The 19,648-nt window shown below is 44.0% G+C and overlaps 2 protein-coding genes across 3 annotated transcripts in view; one reads left to right on the top strand and one right to left on the bottom strand.

Annotated features, from left to right (window-relative positions):
• Window positions 1–19,648, bottom strand: part of MCPH1 (microcephalin 1) — a 236,674-nt gene that overhangs the window by 75,592 nt on the left and 141,434 nt on the right.
• The window catches only part of ANGPT2 (angiopoietin 2), a 61,149-nt gene continuing 47,567 nt past the window's right edge, over window positions 6,067–19,648 (top strand). Inside the window, exon 1 of one of the 2 annotated variants that reach the window (XM_001097949.4) lies at window positions 6,067–6,992. In XM_001097949.4, the coding sequence (XP_001097949.1) occupies window positions 6,705–6,992 (288 nt within the window). In that variant the 5' untranslated portion in view covers window positions 6,067–6,704. The remainder of the gene's footprint in view (window positions 6,993–19,648) is intronic. The other variant, XM_001097757.5, reaches the window with a different exon arrangement.

The raw sequence follows: 19,648 nt of genomic DNA, 5'->3' as shown, positions 1-19,648 counted from the left end.
CTGCAGGCAGTGGCGGTGGGAGGAAAGCAGCCTGTAGCCGGCCAGGCCACGCTGAGGATGGGAGACAGTCTCAGGAGGGGTTGCCCAGGCCTGATGGAAAACCATGTCAGAACAAACTGCCCTATAAATGCAGGGCAGCAATGTGCCTTTAAGTATGTCTGAGCCCTTTCCATGTGTTTTTCAGCTCAGCAGGGCTTTTTCAAATTGCATGCTGGCCAATGCATTGCTGGGACTGTACTGGTTGGAAAGGCAAAACGACCCCGGGCCTGGGTCAGGCTGGTGGCCCCATTTCCATCCCTTGATTTGGATAAATGCTGAGTATTAAACTGGCCTGCTGGACAACAGCAGGGGTCACGGGGGCCCACTTGGAAATTCTGTTTGGCCACCCATAGCTTGGGGGCTGCCCCACTTTGTGCTGACTTAGCATCTGTTTTTGGTTTCTGGTTGCTTATGAGAGCTGCATGGATCGCTCTGGGGGAACCTGGGATGGTTTGGCTGTCATGAGTCCTATTCCACATTCAGCCAGTGATGGGTCCACGCACCACCCACTTCCACGGTCCTCAGGAGGCCCTTTGGCTTTTCTTGTTTGTGCCTTAGGGCCTCCAACTGGGCAAACTGAGCCAAAAGGGCTGGCCACGAGGTTCTTTGTAACATTGGCCTCTTTCTGGGAGTAGGTAGCTGTGGTTTTTCTGGTGTCGTCAACCAGGGTAATAAGAACTTGAGACAGTTCCACAGAGAACACATGGGAACCTCTGAAATGTCAGTTGATGACACACAATATGGGGGAGAAACCAAACAGGATTAAGGAAATAAATCGCACTATGCACAGCTGTTCAGCAGAACTATTACGGAAAAAAATTGGGTGGGTAGGCAGGTGGCTTTTGGGAGCCTGCGACAATGTTTCTCGTCTGACAGTCTCACCTGCCTCTTGCCTGAAGTGCGGCAGGGAGGAACACCCAAGATTTTCTCTGGAGTTCTGAGATCCCCCAGCCAAGCCTCACTGAGAGTGAAGGGGTCCCAGATGGGTGGCCTCAGACCCCCAGGCTGCATGGCGGTGTTACTGGACACCCACAGCTCCAGGCTCTACACCTAATGCCTTCAAGGGCCTCCCCTTGCCTCCCCCAGGCTTTCTGGTCAGTGGCCTGATGGACCCTGTCTCCACTTCCCTAGGGGCCGCAGCTCTGAGCTCCCCAGGCCACTTCCTGGCCCCTCTCCCTACCTGGCATCCCTGATTCACTTCAATGTGGCACTTTCTCTGGGCACCTATTCTATCCCTTTAGTAAGCCCCTGTAAGCAGTCACACAGAAGGCTGAGCCGAGGCAGCAGCTCTCCCCTGTTCACACGGTGGTCACCACACTCTGTGCACTATCCATGGCCTTGCCGACCACACATGGTCACCACACCGTGTGCACTATCCGTGGCCTTGCCGATCACACATGGTCACCACACCGTGTGTACTATCCGTGGCCTTGCCGACCACACATGGTCACCACACCGTGTGTACTATCCGTGGCCTTGCCGATCACACATGGTCACCACATCGTGTGCACTATCCGTGGCCTTGCCGATCACACACGGTCACCACACCGTGCGCACTATCCGTGGGCTTGCCGATCACACATGGTCACCACACCGTGTGCACTATCCGTGGCCTTGCCGATCACACATGGTCACCACACCGTGTGTACTATCCGTGGCCTTGCCGATCCCACACGGTCACCGCGCCGTGTGCACTATCCATGGCCTTGCCGATCACACATGGTCACCGCACCATGTGTACTATCCATGGCCTTGCCGATCCCACACGGTCACCGCGCCATGTGCACTATCCGTGGCCTTGCCAATCCCACATGGTCACCGCACCGTGTGCACTATCCATGGCCTTGCCGATCACACATGGTCACTGCACCGTGTGTACTATCCATGGCCTTGCTGATCCCACATGGTCACCGCACCGTGTGTACTATCCATGGCCTTGCCGATCCCACATGGTCACCACACCGTGTGCACTATCCGTGGCCTTGCTGATCATACATGGTCACCACACCGTGTGTACTATCCGTGGCCTTGCCGATCCCACATGGTCACCGCACCGTGTGCACTATCCGTGGCCTTGCCGATCATACATGGTCACCACACCGTGTGTACTATCCGTGGCCTTGCCAATCCCACATGGTCACCGCACCGTGTGCACTATCCATGGCCTTGCCGATCACACATGGTCACCGCACCGTGTGTACTATCCATGGCCTTGCTGATCCCACATGGTCACCGCACCGTGTGTACTATCCATGGCCTTGCCGATCCCACATGGTCACCACGCCGTGTGCACTATCCATGGCCTTGCCGATCACACATGGTCACCACGCCATGTGCACTATCCATGGCCTTGCCGATCCCACACCATGTGCACTATCCATGGCCTTGCCGATCCCACATGGTCACCACGCCGTGTGCACTATCCATGGCCTTGCCAATCACACTGGTCACCGTGTTGTGTGCACTATCCATGGCCTTGCCGATCATACATGGTCACCACGCCATGTGCAGTCAACAGCCATGCCAACCACACATGGTCACATTGTGTGCACTATCCATGGCCTTTCCAACCACACATGGTCACCACACTGTGTGTACTGTCGACAGCCATGCCAACCACACATGGTCACCACGCTGCATTCACTATCCATGGCCTTGCTGATCACATATAGTCACGATACCATGTGAACAATCCATGGCCTTGCTGATCACACATGGTCACCACACTGCGTGGACTATCCATGGCCTTGCTGATCACACGTGGTCACCACACCGTGTGCCCTGTTGACGGCCATGCCAACCACACGTGGTCGCCACACTGCATGCACTATCCATGGCCTTTCCAACCACACATGGTCACCACACTGCGTGCACTATCCATGGCCTTTCCAACCACACATGGTCACCACACTGTGTGCACTGTCGCCAGCCATGCCAACCACACATGGTCATCACACTTCATGCACTATCTATGGCCTTGCTGATTACACATGGTCACTGTACTGTGTGCACTATCCATGGTCTTGCTGACCACACACGGTTGCTGCACGGCATACAGTGTCAATGGCCTTGCTCACCACACATGGTTATTGCACAGTGTAGACCGTGGATGGCCTTGCTCACCACACATGGTTATTGCACTGTGTAGACCGTGGATGGCCTTGCTCACCACACATGGTTATTGCACTGTGTAGACCGTGGATGGCCTTGCTGACCACACACAGTGGTGGCTGCACTGTGTGTACTGCCGACGGCCCTGCCAACCACACATGGTCACCACACCGCGTGCACTGTGGACGGCCTTGCCCAGCACCTCCTACCCCCACAGACCACCTAGGCTCTCGGAGGCCAGCAAGCTCCAGTCCAGGCCTGATTTCTAACAGCCTATGAGCTAAGAATGTTTTTTAAACTTTTAAATGATTGGAGAAAATACAGAGAATATTTCATGATGTGAAAATTAAAAGAAATTCAAATTTCAGTACCACGAATAAAGCTTTACTGGAGCCCAGCACGCTCACTCAGTTAGGCTGTCCATAGCTGCTTTGCACCACATCAGCTTTGGGTGGTGGCGACGGTGGCCGTATAGCCTGCAAAGCTGAACATTATTACCATCTGATAGTTTACAGAGTTTGCCAACTCCAGGTCTGATAGAGCTTCCCCTGACTCTCTAGTTTGGATAATTTCCATTTAGGAATCTCCAAAGAGCTGTTCCTCCCATGTTCGGAACTTGAGGGGATTTGAAAAGGACGGAGTCCATGCCAGCTGCGCACAGCATGTTATCTGCCCAGAAGCATCATTGTCTTCCTGTGTGCTCTGACTGCTCTCTCTTATCACATCCAATTTGTACATGGGTCTCTCCCTCTCCATACACTATTAGCTTCTTTAGGTCAGATACCCAGTTGCCTTCATCTCTATCCCCAGTGCATAGCGTTGTGTCTGACACAAGGCTGGCAGACAAAAAGTACTTTGGTGTGCCCACTTTCTATTGTTCCTTTTAAACTACCCTATTTGCCTGGAAGACAACTGAATGACTTTTAAAACCACGTATGCCGGCCAGGTGCAGTGGCTCACACCTGTGATCCGAGCACTTTGGGAGGCCAAAGCAAGAGGATCACTGGATGCCAGGAGTTCAAGACCAGCCTGGGCAACGACAGTGAGACCCTGTCTCTACAAAAAATAATTGTAAAAAAAGGTAAAACCACATATGTGATATTAATACCTTATAATACACTTTTTCAAACAGGAAATAAAAAAATTGCACCCTATGGCACTGCCTCACATTCAGAGAATAGCACAGTTACACTATTTGATGGTGGAAGAACTGATTCCCATCTAATGGAACATGCCTGTAAAGAAAAGGAACTAATATTTCTAAACACACAATTATATCTTAATCCTAAAAACCCTACAGAGAAAAAATGATCTCCATTTTATGAGTAGGGAGACTGAGGCTTCGAGAAGCATTTGCCGGAGTCACACAGAAGCAGGGTTCTAACACAGGTCTCATCTTTAAGACCTATATGCTTTATTCGACGGAGCACTGTCCGGATGGGTATAGCGTCTTTCATGGGTTCCCTTAGTGGAAACCATGTCCAGAACCTTGGTGGAATCATAGGATCTCTTCTGCTAATGGAATCCTTCCAGAGAGCGTCTTCCAGCTTTTCTGTGCAACAGAACCCTGTGGTTGTCTGGTGAAGCCTATAAACACCTTCTCAAAAGAAGACACATGCTACTTTATTCAAATGTGCAGTAGCAACATCTAGGGGTGGGTTTAATAAAAATGTATTTCAGAGTATTGTGACAGCAAATAAAAATAGCTGATTTCTGAGGATGAGAAAGTCACAGATATTCACACTGCTGTTTGTTAACTATTCACAGATAAAGGAAAGGCTGTCTTTCGGTTAGAACTTAGTGAAAAATAAAGATCTTTTATGGGTAGACGTGGTCTGTTAAGTCAGGGTACCAGGTATTCAGCGCTCACTGGGAATAATAAACCTTGTATCTTGAGAGATAAACAAACCATAGCAAAGGCAAGGGGCTTTTTCCCTATGTACACTTGGGCTGGTGAGTTAACATATTATTAATCTCTGAAGTATTAAGTTTTAGTTGTTAAAGGAACTGACTCGTAGGATTTACAGAGCCATAGGATTGAAGTTGAAAAATCCTGTGAGTGCACCCCTTGAATTGCACAGATGAGGACATTAGAGCTTAATTAAAATAGGGAAGTGACTTGTCTGAGTCTAATACCAAGGGGGACTAATGTAATTGATAATGTGTTACAAAATGCTGAGATGTCAACAAATCCTGACACAATAAAGAAGTTTGTGGGCTGGGCACGGTGGCTCACGCCTGCAATCCCAGCACTTTGGGAGGCCAGGGGCGAGTCGATCACAAGGTCAGGAGTTTGAGACCAGCCTGACTACCACGGTGAAACCCCGCCTCTACTAAAAATATAAAAATTAGCTGGGCGTGGTGGCGTGCGCCTGTAATCCCAGCTGCTCAGGAGCCTGAGGCAAGAGAATCACTTGAACCCGGGAGGCAGAGGTCGCAGTGAGCCGAAATTGCCCCACTCTAGCCTGGGCGACAGAGCGAGACTCCATCTCAAAAAAAAAAAAAAAAAGTTTGTGTTGTTCTTTCTACACACACACTTAAATTCTAATTTCTCTATTGTAATGCAATGAACTTAATCAGTACAGTGCATTGTTAGTGTGAATATCCAAGTGGATTTTTTTTTAAAGAATAAAGGTCAGAGCTCAGAAACTGATGTTTCTAACGTGACTTAATAACAGAAGATCTCCCTATCCAACTGTTTTGAAATGAAAATCTTTTCTAACTTGGCTAGTGTTTCAAGAATCAACTAATATCAATGAATCTATTTTTCCCTCTGAAAAGGCACACATTTACAGGAGCCAAACTTCTTCCTCTTTATTTGTAATAACAAAAATAAACCGAAGTCCTGACCTATTTGTAGTATTTTTATTCCTAAAGGAAAAAACAGGAACTTTCATTGTACTTTAACATTAAAGTTATTACCTCAGATATTTTGCCAGTTTAGCACGGCAAAATCAGTTTCAGACAAAAGAGATCAACTGCTCTCTCTAGGAAATACTTAATTGGGGTGGTGCCTAGGAAATGCCCAGGGGTCCTGTGACAGATCGGTTTTTCCCAGAGGGTTTCTGCGGCATGGGTCCTGGTTGGACGGCAGGCATTCTGCTCTGATTTTTCCTGTTGCCTGGCTAGTGACCCCCTACAGGAAGATAACGGATAAGCCAGGAGGGCGGAGCAGCCCACTACACATGTCTGGCTGCTCTTATCAACTTATCATATAAGGAAAGGAAAGTGATTGATTCGGATACTGACACTGTAGGATCTGGGGAGAGAGGAACAAAGGACCGTGAAAGCTGCTCTGTAAAAGCTGACACAGCCCTCCCAAGTGAGCAGGACTGTTCTTCCCACTGCAATCTGACAGTTTACTGCATGCCTGGAGAGAACACAGCACTAAAAACCAAGTTTGCTACTGGAAAAAGAGGAAAGAGAAGACTTTCATTGACGGACCCGGCCACGGCAGCGTAGGAGCCCTGCGTTTTAGACGGCAGCAGCTCGGGACTCTGGACCTGTGTGTGCCTTCAAGTTTGCTAAGCTGCTGGCTTATTACTGAAGAAAGAATGTGGCAGATTGTTTTCTTTACCCTGAGCTGTGATCTTGTCTTGGCCGCAGCCTATAACAACTTTCGGAAGAGCATGGACAGCATAGGAAAGAAGCAGTATCAGGTCCAGCATGGGTCCTGCAGCTACACTTTCCTCCTGCCAGAGATGGACAACTGCCGCTCTTCCTCCAGCCCCTACGTGTCCAATGCTGTGCAGAGGGACGCGCCGCTAGAATACGATGACTCGGTGCAGAGGCTGCAAGTGCTGGAGAACATCATGGAAAACAACACTCAGTGGCTAATGAAGGTAGGAAAAAAATCCATCTGTCTTTGTGAACAATCCATGCTATTAAGATCAGCTTGGCAGCAGCTCAGGTTTTAACAACAAAAAAAAAAAAGAAGAAGAAGGATAAAGAGGATTAGTGCTGGAGAGCGGGTTGCTGGTACCCTCAAATGAAAGATCATTTCTTTTATTCTATCCCAGGGTGTGTGGGTCGTCCCCGGGGTGAAAATAATTATTTGGAAAGAATGCCAGAGTCAATACAGAAAAATCTCTAAAGTTAGAAATCTCTACTAACAAGGTAGAGGAAATACACTTCTCTGCACAACTTGTGTGCCGTTTTGTTTGTTTACATCGTTTAAGCTCAGTAACACCCATCACCACGGAGGTTCTCAGCTGGTTGCAGGCAAGTGAGGGAAGGCTGTGAGCCACAGCAGCCCGCGAGCCAGGAAGACCGTGACAAGCATGCTGATGACCGAGGCATAACGGATGGAGTAAAGTGCTTTACCAATTTCCTGAATTTATTTACTAAAATAGGTTGTGACTCTTGGTAAACGAGAGGAAATTAAATAAAGCAGACCTTGTGTTTCTCAGAATCTCAGGGCCCTACTGCTAAGGGCTTTTGCCATCTGTAAACAGGGGCACATTTCCCAAGCGTCCCAAAGGTATTCAGCACTGCAGCCCCCGTCAGTTCCAGCAACCAGTGCGGCATGCGTCCCCACGTGGGACGGTTATGTTCAAGTCATGCCATGACAGGACAATCTATCTGACAGTTTGTTCTTGGGGTGATTCCACTGTTTCACAGATGATCCCACTGTTTCCTAGACTTTTTATGGAGATGTAACCAAAATAGGATATTGAAAGCTCTGTTTTTCTTTCACAAATAATTTTTTTTACATGTAAACATGGGAGCTATTTATATAAAACCCAAAACGACCCTGGAATTTTCTTTATATGGACTATATGTATTCTAAAGGAAGTTTAAACAAAATGCATACGTTGTTAAGTAGCATGATGATGCCATTACATCACAATGTTTACATGGCAGGGAATGTGATTATCTAAAGGTATATAGTCTTTTAAAAGTTGGTAAGCCTCATTTGACACGTTACCCTAGAAAAGCACAATTATTTTCTCACTCTTTCATTTCACCATAAGCCTTTTGTTAGGACACCTTATTTGAATCTCGGAACGGATTTTGGAGCCTAATCTGTGCTTCTCATTACCTCCCCTACCTTCAGAGAGAAAACAACTAAGTTATTATTTGAGTCATGAGCTTAAACGAATCAATGTGAATGAATGTTCCCAGCACCACTGGTTACTGTGTCAAGAGGAGTCATTGAAAACAAAAACTTACCAAAATGACCTATCAAATACAGATTTCACGTAATATGAAACTCACTAGCAATGTCTTTTTAAGCTCCTGGCTCAGTGCTCCAGTAAGTTTCCCTCCTTTCCCAGGTCACTGTGGTGCGCTTTTAAACATCTTCTAAAATTCGTAGCTGTGTAAATAATTACGCTAAGCTTAAAAAGTATGCAGCAACACAGGTTGACATATGTGGAAGGCAAACTATATCCTAAATATCTGCTTAACTTGAACTTCCTATTTCTTTGTAAATCTTCATGCTGATGTTTAATGACTTTCCCACATCTACCGTGGTTACAGAGTCACAGTGAGGGATGAAAGACGCATTGCAGTAAATATTCTAATCTGCCCGACGGGCAAGTCATCTCCTAGAAGAAATGGCCAGGAAACATAAAAGAGTGCTTTGCTAAATGCAAGGCTGCTAAATTGTATTTGCTTAATTAAGCCTACGTTAGGTATACCTGAAACTCCATAAGCAAAGCTCATATTTCTTTCTTAGGTAAACTACCCCTTCTGTTGGGTCTTTGAGATAAAGACAGAAAAAGACAAGGAATTCTATGTTAGGCGACCAAAATTTCTTCCTTTCCAGGTTCACTTAGTCAATATTTGAACAGCAGTATCACAATGCTATTTCAAAAGTCCGTCTTCAGCTGTCTAGCTAAATATCGTTTCACCAAGAATGACTTAATGTTTATCTTTGCATGAGCTCCACACCTGTTCTCCCAGCCTATCTCAGCGATGTGCACCTGAGAAAGGCAATTTGCACTCTCGCTTGGTTTACAGGCTTCTGGCTTGGGAATGAAAACAAAAAAGCAAAGATGAAACCCACTTAAAGTGATTAAATGTAACCTCTCTGTTTGTGTATCTCCTGTGTTTTGTCACCTGTGATAATAAACACTGATTTTCTCATGAGGAAGAAAATAATATAAAATGGAATGATAGATAAGCCACACAGTTAAAGGGTCACCATTACAACCTAACACCCACTGATTTGATTAGCACAGAAAGCAGCAGCACAATTCTGTGTTTTTCATGGTTTTACATATTTTCTTTTGAGCTATTTTTTGGGGAAAAAAAAAGTTTCCATATCTCCTTTCTCTCCTGGATCAGCACTAAAAATGAAAGATTGAAAAACAACCCACTACAAAATCTGTACACTTTTAGGAAATTAAAACACTTGTCAGGAAGGAAATTAAGACCAAGTTTCTGGTTCATTTTAGGGCAAATAAATAGTAGTTCAACCTCTGAGTGGTCAGCATAGCCTAGGGAGCTTCGACTAAGAAAGCAGGTTTCACATCACCGAAAGGTCCCACGCTGCCCCTTTTATCTGTCCGGCAAAGGAAGTGTCAGGCTTCTGAATGAACTCAGAGGAATATGAATGGAACAATACAGGACAGCTCACTCGCTGTGTAGTAGTTAAACAAGGATAAGATAAATTCATGATCGCTAGCACATGAAACACACTGCAATGGACCAAAGACTACTCATGCTACGTCCCTCTTGCTAATCCTGCAACTAGTCTGAACCTCTGCCCTGGTGATATTAAACACACTTTATAAAAACTCACAAATAATTTAGCAAAACGGATTGTAAGAACAAAGGGATTTTTTTTCCTGATAAGAGGAAATATGGAAAGGAAATAACTATTTCACACTGATGAGTGCCTCATACCTATAAACAACTACAAGTCTATGAACACTTTAAAACAGAATGATTTGAAAAATAAACTTGATGCCTACTACAGATGCAAACATTTCTTCTGCCATCTTTTTTGTTTGTGTGTTTGTTTGTTTTTTAAACGACATAAGAACAGGCTGGAAACTGTAAATGTGAATTGCAATCCTTTTCTTTCTTTAAAAGTAATAACAGTGTATCTTTTTAATAAGATGTGATAGCTACTACTCATGAATCAATGCATAGGAAACCATGCAGTTATGCTCTTCAAACATAGCTGCTATCACTGGGAGAAACGGATGGTGAGAGGCTCGTAGAGGAACCCAGCCCGCCAGTCCCACCCTGCCCTTGCTAGGGACTGTGTGTGTGTGTGTGTGTGTGTTGTCGTGTGTGGCTACAAAACACTCATTAGCTGTATATTAAAACAACAACAATAAAACCCAGGGCTTGGTTCATTAGAGGAAAGAAAAAAATCCCAGCCCATTCACAGCCACTGGTCTCTTGTGATAGTGGAGGACAAGAACCATTACTGTACCCGCTGGCTCCATCCTGAGTGGTGAAATATGACTGTGCTCAGTGTTAGTATTACTCTATAGTAAGGAATGCAGTAAGGAATGGAGAAGAGACAGTTTCACTATGGTAGGGGAAGTGCGATATATTTAATTTTGGAAAATACAAATATAGTTTACTGTATCTCTTATGCAATATGTATATGTGTAGTACAATATATGCCTCTACAGTATATAAAATATATAAAATATAATACATGTTTACTCTATGTGGATTATATATTATACATATATCATTTGTTTTCTGTGGTCAAGTAGTCTTTGTTTACTATATGGCGTTGTCTGAGATACTGGATTAACTAGTCAGATATCATACTATTTGCTTGCAGAGTCTAGAACTAGGAAATGGATTTCCATAATCTTACCTTCTACTGAGACACCAGATAATCCATATAGTCTCAATACTGAAGTCTGAAATTTTTCTGATTTTAGTCAATTTGGCTCTTTACAGTTGTAAACAGGTTGTAATCCACAAGTGTATCTGTAATCTACAAGTGTACACGGAACTTGAGAAGGATAATTGTCTTATCAGTGGTGATCAGATGCTCAAGATGGTCCATGGTGCTTATTTTAATCCATAAAATAACTGAAATTTTGTATATTTAAAATGGAAAAACAAGAGTTCAAATCAACTCTACCATCATGGGAGTAATTTAAAAAATAAAACAAAAATATTATGAAAGATATGGGCAAGGTAAAAAAAAATGTCAGGCTATTGAAATGGTGGAAATAGGAAGCAGATTCTCCTTCCCCAGTCTTCCATCCCTTTCTTGGGGATTAGCACTCAGAGATTTCTTTTACCAGCCCTTTATTTAAAATGCCAAATTTAGTATCAAATGTACAGCTTTCCTTCTTTTTAAAACACGTACAGTGGCATTGTAGCATAATCAGGATCCTTCCTGGCCCACAAATGACATGACAAGAGGTTGGAAGGAAGATTGTATTTAGGAGCAAAGAGCAAATCTGAAAGATTGAGGTAAAGAAATAAAGGTGTGTGTGGGGGCAGGGCAGGAGAGACAGACACACCACCTGTGAGGGAGTCAGTCAAGATGAGGAAGAGAGGGAGGATGTGGCACAACTGTTTTGACAGGGAAGAAAGGAGGTGGTTTAGATCTCTCCATATCTGGCCACAAAATGACAGCAGGGCCTGGACAGCTTTGTGGATTTCCTGAGTTGAGATCAAGAGGATGCATACAATGAATCATGAACACGGACAGACTGTTTTCCAATTAGCTGTTCACAATTTGCAGGATGTTTACGGTACTTAATGGCAAGTCAGCAGGCAAACCATTCTCTCTCTCCCTGTATATATGTATGTGTGTGTGTGTGTGTTTACACACATACACATATCATATTAAATATGCAAAATATATATTTGTTCTGCAGGATAGTCCTGTAAGATTGGCTTCATTTGGCAACTGATACGGTCGACTCTAATTAAACAGCACCCATCTAGACAGCCAACACCTATTCTCTTTGCGCTATAGCCTCCTTGGGCTTGAAGGAACCTAACAATGAGAATTTTCTCCTAAATTATTCTAGAATCATTCTGATATAAAGACAGCCACTCAACTTTGCAGCCGCACCATTCATCACTAAGGTAGTGATCCTAACAGGGTAGTTCTGAATCACCTTAAAGCACTGTCCACACCTCACCTCATTTTGCCCCGGGAATATCTCTAGCACGCAAGTATGGTAGGTATGGTGGATGCAAGCCTGTATATTTTTTTAAGTCCCTTATAAACACGGGGCATGCTAACACCAGTGCCCTCTGCAGTTTAGCTGCCTTGTATGGATTGCCCAGCGGTAAAGTAAATACGGGAAAGCACGCATATCCCCCCCTCTGACAAAAGCAGACTTTTCCGTGGGGCTGGGAAGACTGCAGAAAACTGCTGAGAGGAGTGTGAATGAGTATGAATTTGGGCAGAAGTGCGTTATTTCTCAGTTCATTCGCGTAAGTGAGTGAACACCACACGACCCCGCCCACCCCTCGTAGGGGGGTTTCAAGTTCGGGGCAGGAGCCATGAAAGTTTGTTTATTTGTTCAAAAAATATTTATCGAGGACCTACATGTGTCCACGCAGTGTTGGTTCTAGGTGCCTGGAAGAAGTCAGGGGGGGAAGAAAATGCCTAAAGCCAGGCACAGTGGCTCACACCTGTAATCCTAGAGCTTTGAGAGGCCGAGATGGGAGGACACTTTGAGGCCAGGAGTTCAAGGCCAGCCTGGTCAACAGAGTGAGACCCCATCTCTACCATGGCACGCAGCTGTGGTTCCAGCTACTTGGGAGGCTGAGGTGGGAGGATGGCCTGAGCCCAGGAAGTCAAGGTTGCAGTGAACTATGATGGCGCCATTGCACAGCAGCCTGGGCAACAGAGTGAGACCCTGTCTCTTTAAAAAAAAAAAAAAAAAGACAATGCCTATGCTTTTGGTCAGTAGTGTAGCAGCAGCTGGTATGTGCTGCACAGAAGGGTAAATGAATGAAATGAGAAATTAAACACAGCGCAAAGGGAGTCAGGCATGGGCGGGACTGTGGGGTGGGGATGATGTTAAGTCCTTGGTCACTACATGGAAACCCTTTTATAAAAGGAAAATCAATGAGAACTATTTCTGAATGGTTGCTATTCCTATTACCTAAGTAATATATGGATATTGCAAAAAATGGAGAATATGCAAAGACTGACAAAAAGTAAATATTAGGTATAATTATATGATTCTGAAATAAACATTCTTAATATTTAATGCCTATATGTAAACACTGTATATGCTATAGTACTTATTATATAGTACTTATTAAAATTACCTCTTCAATAATTTGTTTTTATTAAAAATAAAAAAAAAAAAAGTGAGCCTGAGAAGTTAAGTAACTGGTTGACACCCCTGGTTAGTCTTGGCAGCAATTCTCACCCACTGGGACTCCGATCTTTAGACAAGTGCAGGGCACTCCTAGGCCAGCATCAGGACCTGAAATACCAAGTCCCCACAGAAGACTTGACAGATTCTGGTTGCTGAGAGCACAGCTTTGTTCTCACCCCTAGAAAGGTGAGACGCCAGCCCTTCTATGTGAGGATGGTGCTGAAGCTGCTAAGAAAATAAGCAAAAACAAGCAACTGGGAATATCCTGTTTGTAAAGGAATGATAAGAAATTCCACCTTGTAGTAGAATTGGTGCAATTGGTTTAATTGGTACAACTATTTAATAGTTCAGAAGACTAAAAACAAATTTAGGTGGCTGGGTGCAGTGGCTCATGCCTGTAATTCCAGCACTTTGGGAGGCTGAAGCAGGTGGATCGCTTGAGCTCAGGAGTTCAAAACCAGCCTGGCCAACATGATGAAACCCCGTCTCTACCAAAAAATACAAAAATAACCCAGGCGTGGTGGTAACACCTGTAGTCCCAGCTACTCAGGAGGGTGAGGTGGGAGGATCATTTGAACTGAGAAGATGGAGGCTGCAGTGAGCCAGGATGGCACCATTGTTCTCCAGCCTGGGTGACACAGTGAGATCCTGTCTCAAAAAAAAAAAAAAAAAAAAAAAACAAGGACAGCGCCCCCCCCCCCAAGTTGTTATAAACAAGGGGAAGTATACATGGATATTCTTACAAACCATACATCTAGTTACAGCCCTGTTCTGGAAGTTGACGGGGTGAAATGCTGGATTTCACAGTACACCACTTGAAAGGCAGGCCAATGAAATTCAGTCTCAGGGAAGTTCCATGTGGCCTTGCCTTCCCACTATTAGAGTTTAAAAACTATTTGAGTGTTATTGTCCATCTAACCTTCTACAGATGGGATCACCAAAAACGGCCTGGCACTTGCATTATGTTAATGTTTAAAAAGAAAATTATGTGAAGTTGAATGATTTGATGTAAATAAAAACAGTAAAAAAAAAAAATCATGGGCAGTGGTTTAGAATAACAGTTTGAACCATTTGTTGGGATTAAAATGACTGTTTTATGTGTGGTTTAAAAACAGGGAAAGGAACTTTGCCTACCACCGCCGGGACTGTAGGTCAGGTATGCCAGCCAACTGTCTTTAATATTTTAATTAGATATTTCTCCATGAAATCACCTTTCTTTTCTGTCCTAATCCTTCCTTGCATCAGTTGACAAAAGATGTGAAACCTATTAAAAAACTCCTGAGAACTGGACCTAATCCTTTTACCAGAGCCCCTCCTGCAACCAGCTAAAACCTCTCTTTGCAATTCATCTAGAACCTCACTGAAACCCGTGGGCTCTCCCGCTCCCCCCGGAGGGCTCCTCTGATGGTGATTACTTTCTCCAAAATCAGACTGGTTCTCCCTCTGAGCAACCTTTCACATGTCTGTGAATTATTTTTGGAATCTTTGCATTAACCTGACAACTTACCACCACAAAATATTCACAGTTGATATTTAATATTTTAACATTTTTAAAACCAACGACCAAATTAAAAATATACATTAAAAATTACCTGTCATTAAAAAATATGTAATTTTATAATTTTTATGGACAATGGAGCTTTTTAAAGAGATGAGACACTAAGATATACAAGTCTTGGGAAATGGATTATTTTATCATGTTGATGACATCTCATAGAGAAGGAATCATTTTCTGTGGGCTGATTAATTATAATCATAATTGGCTTTTGGGGGAGAGAACATGAACAAAGTCTTAAAAAGAAGCAAGCAGCTAGCCTTTCCATTTTTTTTTTCCTCTCTTTTTAAAATCCAGCTCTTGTAGGATCTGTTTCTCAATTTTGTCACATTTAGTCCAGACCAACTGGGCATTTGTCACACTTACTCTCATGTTAACACTCTTGTTGACTGGAGGTGGACTGTCCAGGTGGCTTAATCTGGGGATAAGACTCCTATTAGTCTAATACGGGTCTTATCACAAGGCTACTAGATGCCACCCACATCTCCCTGTCTGAAGTACTCAGTATTTCAGAAGATACATTAGCACCTTCATTATGAAAATTTTGTTCTGGCAAATTTCAAGAATGAAGGTTAAACCCGAGTTGTGGGCTCGTCTCTGTGTCACGAACAGTATCCAACTGGACATGCTACACACGGAAGATTTCTATTTTGTCTGCCCAACGCATATCTTGGTAGTTACATTCAACAGCCAAAGGGGAAAATACGCCATGAAGTTGCCTTATGTGTAAATCCACGGCCAGGGCCACCCTCGGTATGGGTGGCTGAATCACGTGGGACTTTATAAGGACCGTCTGACGTTCGCTTTTCCGTTCAAGAAGTGCCAAAAATGAATGGGGAAACTGCCAGTTCTCCTCTGCCTGAGGGGCCTTGGAGGCCCCAAGACCACCAACCAGAAGGAAAAAGGGAGAGGGTTTAAAAAAAAAAAAAAAAAAAAAAAAAAAAGAGAGAGACCATTTCAGGGATTTTGTTTCTGGCCCAAGCCAGCCTCAGGAATTTAGCCAAACTACAGCAAAGGGATATGTTCGCGTTCTCCTGTAGTTTGAATAAAGGCATTCTATACCAAAAGAAGAGGTATCTTGGACGTGATCAGATTCAAGAAAATCTACTTTTAAAAAAAATTGTTGACGTGTGAAGTCGACACCATTACCATTAGACCAGCGTGCCTCTGAAGTTACTCTCAGGGGTGCTGGTGTACTTTTAACTATATAACCGTCAGAAGACCCTAGTGAGGGCTGGCTAGGTTTACTGGTGCAATATGAAACTACAGAATAACATTTTGTTGTTGTTGCTTTACTTGTTCCTTTTCATATGTAGTAAATGATTTTTTAAAAGACTACTTTTTTTTAGAGCAGTTTTAGATTCACAACAACATTGAGAGAAAAGTACAGAGAGTTCCGACAGCCCCCCTCCGTGGCACACACACAGTCACCTCCCCTACGATCCACATCCTGCACCAGAGTGGTGCATTTGTTAAAACTGATGAATCTACATTGACACATCATTATCACCCAGAGCCCGCAGTTGACATGCTGTACATTCTGTGGGTTTGGACAAATGTATGAAGCCATGGATCCACCACTGAAGAATCACACAGAGCAGCTTCACTGCCCTAAGAGTCCTGTGTGCTCTGCCTGCACAGCCTTTCTTCCCCTTAACCCTGGAAACCCCTGATCCTTTTACTATCTTCAGTTTTCCCTTTTCCAGAAGGTCATAGAGTTGGAATCATAAAATATATAGCCTTTTCAGATTGGCTTCTTTCACTTAATAAGTGACTTAAAAAAAAAAAAGTAGGAATAACTGTAGAATGATTGTTTAGTGATCTCTTGCCTTAATTAACTGGCCGAAACAATCACTGTGTATCTTCAGAAACGGTACCAGTTTTGTTACCTACATCAGTGAACTTGTAAGATTATTATGTGTTTCAAATAAGATGATGGATAGCAAAGGGTGTTGGAAACTGTATGATGCTACACAATTGCAGGAACTATAATTAGAATGAATTTTAACAGGAACACCAGAAAGACACTTATCAAGATCTATACTACATCTCACATTAGTTAAAGGTTCTAATTCCAGTCACACTCATTGGGGTAAATGATCTAACTTCTATACCTCCGAGTTATATACTTCAAAGCACATGTTTACTCTGAAAGATAATGAATTCCTTTTCAACACTGAAAAGGACCGTCGTAAGTGTTTGTGTAAAATGTCTGTATTCTGCATATCGCATGAATGCCTCTGTGGAAACCGCTCCAGTACTGTCCATTGGGTAACACACTGCTGTGACTGCGTTAATATGGCCACATTCCATCATCACATGTAATTCATCCCTTCAGGTTCAGTGTGGGTCGTAAGCAATGCTGCTTCTGCATGTTGTTTCTATGGCAGAAGAAGGCAGGAACTAAATGATTATTACAATATAGCCCCAAACTACCTTCTAAGCAGGCATTTTGGGGTTAAGCAGTCAAGCCACATATCTTAATAGAAAAGATTCAGAATTTCTAAGAGGTACCATTTCCTCTGATTTTCTTTGGGTTCCTGACAGCATTTTCTCTGCCATGATTTCTGGAATCAACAGATGATATCAATTCTTGGTCATCTACTGGATAATTACAAACATTAGTCTGAAGATAGTTGAAGGATTAGAGTTTTATTAGACTGTGTAGTCTTTGGAATCTCAAAAAATTATTACATACAGATGTAGCTTAAAAATTCCCTAAACAAACTGGTCTTAATGGGAAATGTTGGTGTAAAAATGCTGCCTGAGAAAGTACGTTATTGTATTTTGCTGAATAACATAAAACCATCAAATTCCAACCACAAGCTAATTATCTATGCTTAACATTTGGCATATATGAAATTCCTTATTTTTTAACTATTAAGGAATAGGTTCTTAAATTTCCTTAAACTTTTCCAACTTTAATACAAAAAATTGTTAATGACAGGAATTCCTGACCTGAATCATTTTTAACTTAACTGTACCAGTGACCTGTTCTTAACAGTGTTGATGATTGGGACAAAAATGTTATGAGTTAAAAAATTAAGACTAATCAGAACACCAGCCCCTCAAATAACAACTGGTTATTTTGTGATGTGAAATTGTGCATAGTTTTCAAATACAGCATGGCTCCCTTCTAGGTAATAACAAAAACAATAAATCCATACATGCTTTTACCTTTAATTGGGCAACTTTTAATACATATAATTTGTTTATGGTTACATAATTGGCCTGTCCCGTGCCATGAAGACGTCACAGCTGCCATGCATGGAATTGATGGCACACTACTCTGCCTTTCCCCTTCTTCACCCCCAAATACCGCTGCCACTAAAATAAACAGTCTCTGCATGAGAAAGAGAAAAAAAAATCATGAATAAGCAGACCTCTCAGCTGAAGTAGGACCTTTTCTCTATCCAGCTCAATTTTAAGTGATTTAAAATCCTAAGTCAGTATCAGCAGAGATGGTCAGCTTTGAGTCAGAGGCCCAGGAGCCGTGGAACGTAAGCACCTGAGGAAATCCCTTACCTAACGCACTTGCCCCTTCTCAAAACAAGGGCCTTGGAGCGCTTCACTTGCTTGTTTCAAAAGTCTACAGCTTCTTGCAGAAAGGACACTGTTTATTAGGACAACAGTCAGAGAAGGTCAAAACAGAGAGAGGCACTCCTTCCCCTTGGGCGCCTTGGGCTGCGATTGTGAAATGACAGTGGTGACCACGCTGCTGACCATCACTGTGGTGGCATTTATCAGGTGCACGCCATGTGGCTACATCGTCTCACTCAATTTCACAACAGCTTGTCCTATATGGGTAAGAAGCTCGAGCTCTGAGAGGTATCAGAACGTACACAGGCCGCAAAACTCTGATAAAATGTCTTCCTTTGAGAGCCTCTTCCAATAAAACAGATTTTAAAAAGATGTCAATATAAAATCCACACCCCCTCGTGTGTGGGTCAGGAGGACAACAGACTTCACCGCCAACGCCCGCCACCCTACACAGCCCACAGCTGTCACACCAGAAGCACACCCCTCACCCCAAGTGGGAACAGATGTGGAAAATCTGGGACACGGTGTGCAGAACAATTTTGGCACATACTTTTGTTTCCGCTTCACCCCAGAGGAGAGGTGAGGAGGTGCTGGATGCTGAGTGGCTGGCTTGGTGCCAGGGCAACAAGTGGCTGCAGAGCCCGGGTCACCGCACGTGTCTGGGTGCAGCCCTGCAGTTGGGGGTGTGTGCAACCACCCCACGCCACACTGCTTCACTCCCAGGACCCACACACACAGGAAGAGGCAGAGCCCCCGGGGATTCAGCATCCACATGGCTGCGGCCTGAGCTGGGCACCAGTGACGCTGCCACCCTTCACAGCCACCTAGCGGCAGCCAGCGAGAAGAATCTGGAGATGGAGCGGCAGCTTGGCGAGGCTTTCCAGATGGGGAGGGATTCATGAAGAGGCACGATAGTTGGTATAAAATTGAAGTGTAATTCTTTTGAAGACGGCGTTGTAGAAATAAAGGGTGGGCAAAATCAGCGCTGATAGCAGGCACATCTTCCATTCACAGCACGCCCCCATCCCCGAGTGATCACCTGGGCAAGGCCAACCCCAACCCCTTCATGGATCTAGATGCTGGCATGGCTATAGCTCAGACTCGAGCCCTGCTGTCTCTGCTTTAG

The sequence above is a fragment of the Macaca mulatta genome, chromosome 8 (assembly GCF_049350105.2).
Source record: "Macaca mulatta isolate MMU2019108-1 chromosome 8, T2T-MMU8v2.0, whole genome shotgun sequence".
NCBI lineage: Eukaryota > Metazoa > Chordata > Mammalia > Primates > Cercopithecidae > Macaca > Macaca mulatta.
This window is presented reverse-complemented; position numbering and strand designations above follow the sequence as displayed.